This window comes from Otolemur garnettii, unplaced genomic scaffold (assembly GCF_000181295.1).
Source record: "Otolemur garnettii isolate 467f Iridium unplaced genomic scaffold, OtoGar3 scaffold00068, whole genome shotgun sequence".
NCBI classification, from domain to species: Eukaryota; Metazoa; Chordata; class Mammalia; order Primates; family Galagidae; genus Otolemur; species Otolemur garnettii.
Genome location: NW_003852463.1, coordinates 2,850,202 through 2,853,047, shown reverse-complemented (window position 1 = coordinate 2,853,047; position 2,846 = coordinate 2,850,202). Strand labels below are relative to the sequence as shown.

Genomic DNA, 2,846 nt, shown 5'->3' with positions numbered 1-2,846 from the left:
GCTGAGGCAAGAGGATCACTTGAGCGCCAGGAGTTTGAGGTTGCTGTGAGCTTTGATGCCACAGCACTCTACCCAGGGTGACAGAGTGAGACTCTATACAGAAAAAAAAAAAAAAAAAAGTAAATAGGAGGGTAGGCCTGGTGGCTCATGCCTATAATCCCAGCACTTTGTGAAACTGAGGCTGGAGGATCAATTGGGGCCAGCAGTTTGAAGCTTGGGCAATATAGCAAGACCCCATTGCTACAGTTTTTTTTTTTAATTAGCCAGGTGTGACAGTGCCTACCTATAGTTCCAGCTACTCAGGAGGCTGAGGCAGGAGGATTGCTTGAGCCTAGGAGTTTGAGATTGTAGAAAGCTTGATTCCATCTCAGATCCTTCCTATAGTATGTCCTCTGCTCTACTGGCCTGTTCTCTGTCTCACTGTGTTGGCTTTTCTTTTCCTTTTCCTTTAAGCCTCAACTTTATATATTTATTTTTTTGAGACAGTCTCATTATGTCATCCTCAGTAGAATGCTGTGGCAGCACAGCTCACAGCTACCTCAAATTCTTGGGCTTAAGAGATTCTCTTGCCTCAGCCTTCCAAGTAGCTGGGACTACAGGCATCTGCCACAATGCCCGGCTATTTTTTTGTTGTTGTTGCAGTTGTCATTGTTGTTTAGCAGGCTCCTGGCGGGGTTCAAACCCATTTGCCTCAGTGTATGCGGCCGGCACCCTAACCACTGAGCTACGGGCGCCGAGCCTAAGCCTCAGCTTTAGTGCTGGTTCCTCATGGAGTCTGCCCCTACACAACCCCATGTTTGTATCTCCTTTTGTGTTTATATTAATTTATTTCTTTGCCTGTTTGTTTCCAGCGTCCCTCCACTAGACTGTGAGCTCCATGAGGGCAGGGACCATGGCTCTATTGCTCACTTCTGTATCACTATCACCCAGGATGGAGTCTAGCTCCTAGGAGCTCAATAAATACTCATTGGATGAGTAGATGGTGTCTGGAATTATAGAAAAGAGTGTTTCAGAGGAGGTATTTCCCTTATAAGAAAAAGCGAATTTTGGCCAGAGAGGAATAGGCACTCCTAAAACTGAGGATCACTGGAACCTACTGGTCACATTCTGATCTCTGCCCACTGTCCCCAATTATAGGTGAGGGTCTGGTTCCAGAATCGCAGGGTCAAGTATCAGAAACAGCAAAAGGTGAGACTGCCGGCTGCGTCTGCCGAGGCTGCCTCCCTGGATGAGCCCTCCAGCAGCTCCAATGCCAGCATCCAGAGTGACGACTTTGAGTCAGGAGTGGACAGCTAAGGATCGGGACAGAGGCCTCACCCAGTGGCATGGGCTAGTTCTTTCTGTGGGTACCCACTGGACCTCTGCCCCACATCTCAACAAAGGTTGAGCCTTCTCAACCAGAGAAATCTGAACTGTCAAAGCAGGGACACTGTTCTATACTGGGTCCTGTATAACGGAATAATACAATGGTCAGAGGCACAAACTTTGGCTTTCAGTTATGTCCTTGGTCAAGTTTCTAAACTTCTGAGGCTTTTTTCTTCATCTTTATAATGGGTATAAAGATGATAACTTTATTATAAAGATCGTCTTCCTACCTCAGCCTCCCAAAGTGCTAGTATTATAGCTGTGAATCACAGATCCCTGAAAGTTAAGGTGATCAGCAGTGGCCAGTGATTTACTCAATCGTGCCTGTGTGAATAAGTCTCCATAAAAACATCTTGGTACCTGTAGCACAGTGGTTATGGCGCTGGCCAAATGCACCAAGGGTGGCGGGTTTGAACCTAGCCTGGGCCAGCTATAACATCTTGATAACTTAGGCATTCCAGGGATGAGATGATGTCTGAAAAGCACTTACAATGTGCCAAGTGTGTGGCCACTGTTAAGGCTACAGACCCCTTAGTAAAAACAAACTATTTTTTCTCCTTTCTCATGCCATACCAATCAACACAGAAAAGTTCCATGAAAAATTGTCTGGTTTTTTTTCTCCCACATGCCAAATAGCCAAACACTCACCATACCAATTGAGTATTCTCTAATTCAGTTCAATTCTCACACTATCTGTCTGCAGGTAGGATAATATCCTGCATCTTGAGGGCTCGATCTTACAAGCTTGCCCTGTATTTCCAATGCCAATCACAGGCCTCAAGTTTTACCTGTGCTTCTGATGGACTGTGTATAAATTGGGGTTCCTACAAATTCTTCCTTGGGTTTGATTAATTTGCTAGAGTGGCTTACACAACTTAAGGAAACACTTATACTATCAGATTATTATAAAGGATATTACATAGGATACAGATGGAGAGGCGAGGTGTGGGAGAGGATGTGGAGCTGCCATGTCCCTTCCGGATGTGCCACCCTCCCGGAACCCCCATGTATTCCACTATCTGTAAGTTCTCCAAACTCTATCTTTTTATGGAGTCTTTTTTTTTTTTTTTTGGAGACAGAGTCTCACTATGTTGCCCTCAGTACACTGCCATGGCATCACAGCTCACAGCAACCTCTAATTCTTGGGCTTAAGCAATTCTTTTGCCTCAGCCTCCCAAATAGCTGGGACTACAGGCACCTGCCACAATGCCCAGCTATTTTTTTGGTTGCGGTTGTCATTGTTGTTTAGCTCCTCTCAGGAGGTTGGGAGATGGGCTGAAAACCTTAACCCTCTAATCATACTTTGTTCTTTCTGGTGACCAGTCACCACCATGAAGCTACCTAGGGCTATCAGCCAGCATCATCTCATTAATATGCAAAAAGGCATCACTTTGGAGATATAAGACCAAATATATATTTTATAATATCACAGACTTCCTCACTTGGAGAAGTGGTAGCTGTACCAGCCTTAGCTTCCTAGG

The 2,846-nt window shown here is 45.2% G+C and overlaps 1 protein-coding gene across 1 annotated transcript in view; it reads left to right on the top strand.

Moving 5' to 3' along the window:
• Positions 1–1,296, top strand: part of NOTO (notochord homeobox) — a 9,732-nt gene extending 8,436 nt beyond the window's left edge. The window contains exon 3 of the mRNA XM_003793472.1: positions 1,138–1,296. Within this exon, the coding sequence (XP_003793520.1) occupies positions 1,138–1,296 (159 nt within the window). The remainder of the gene's footprint in view (positions 1–1,137) is intronic.
• The last annotated feature ends 1,550 nt before the right edge of the window (positions 1,297–2,846 follow it).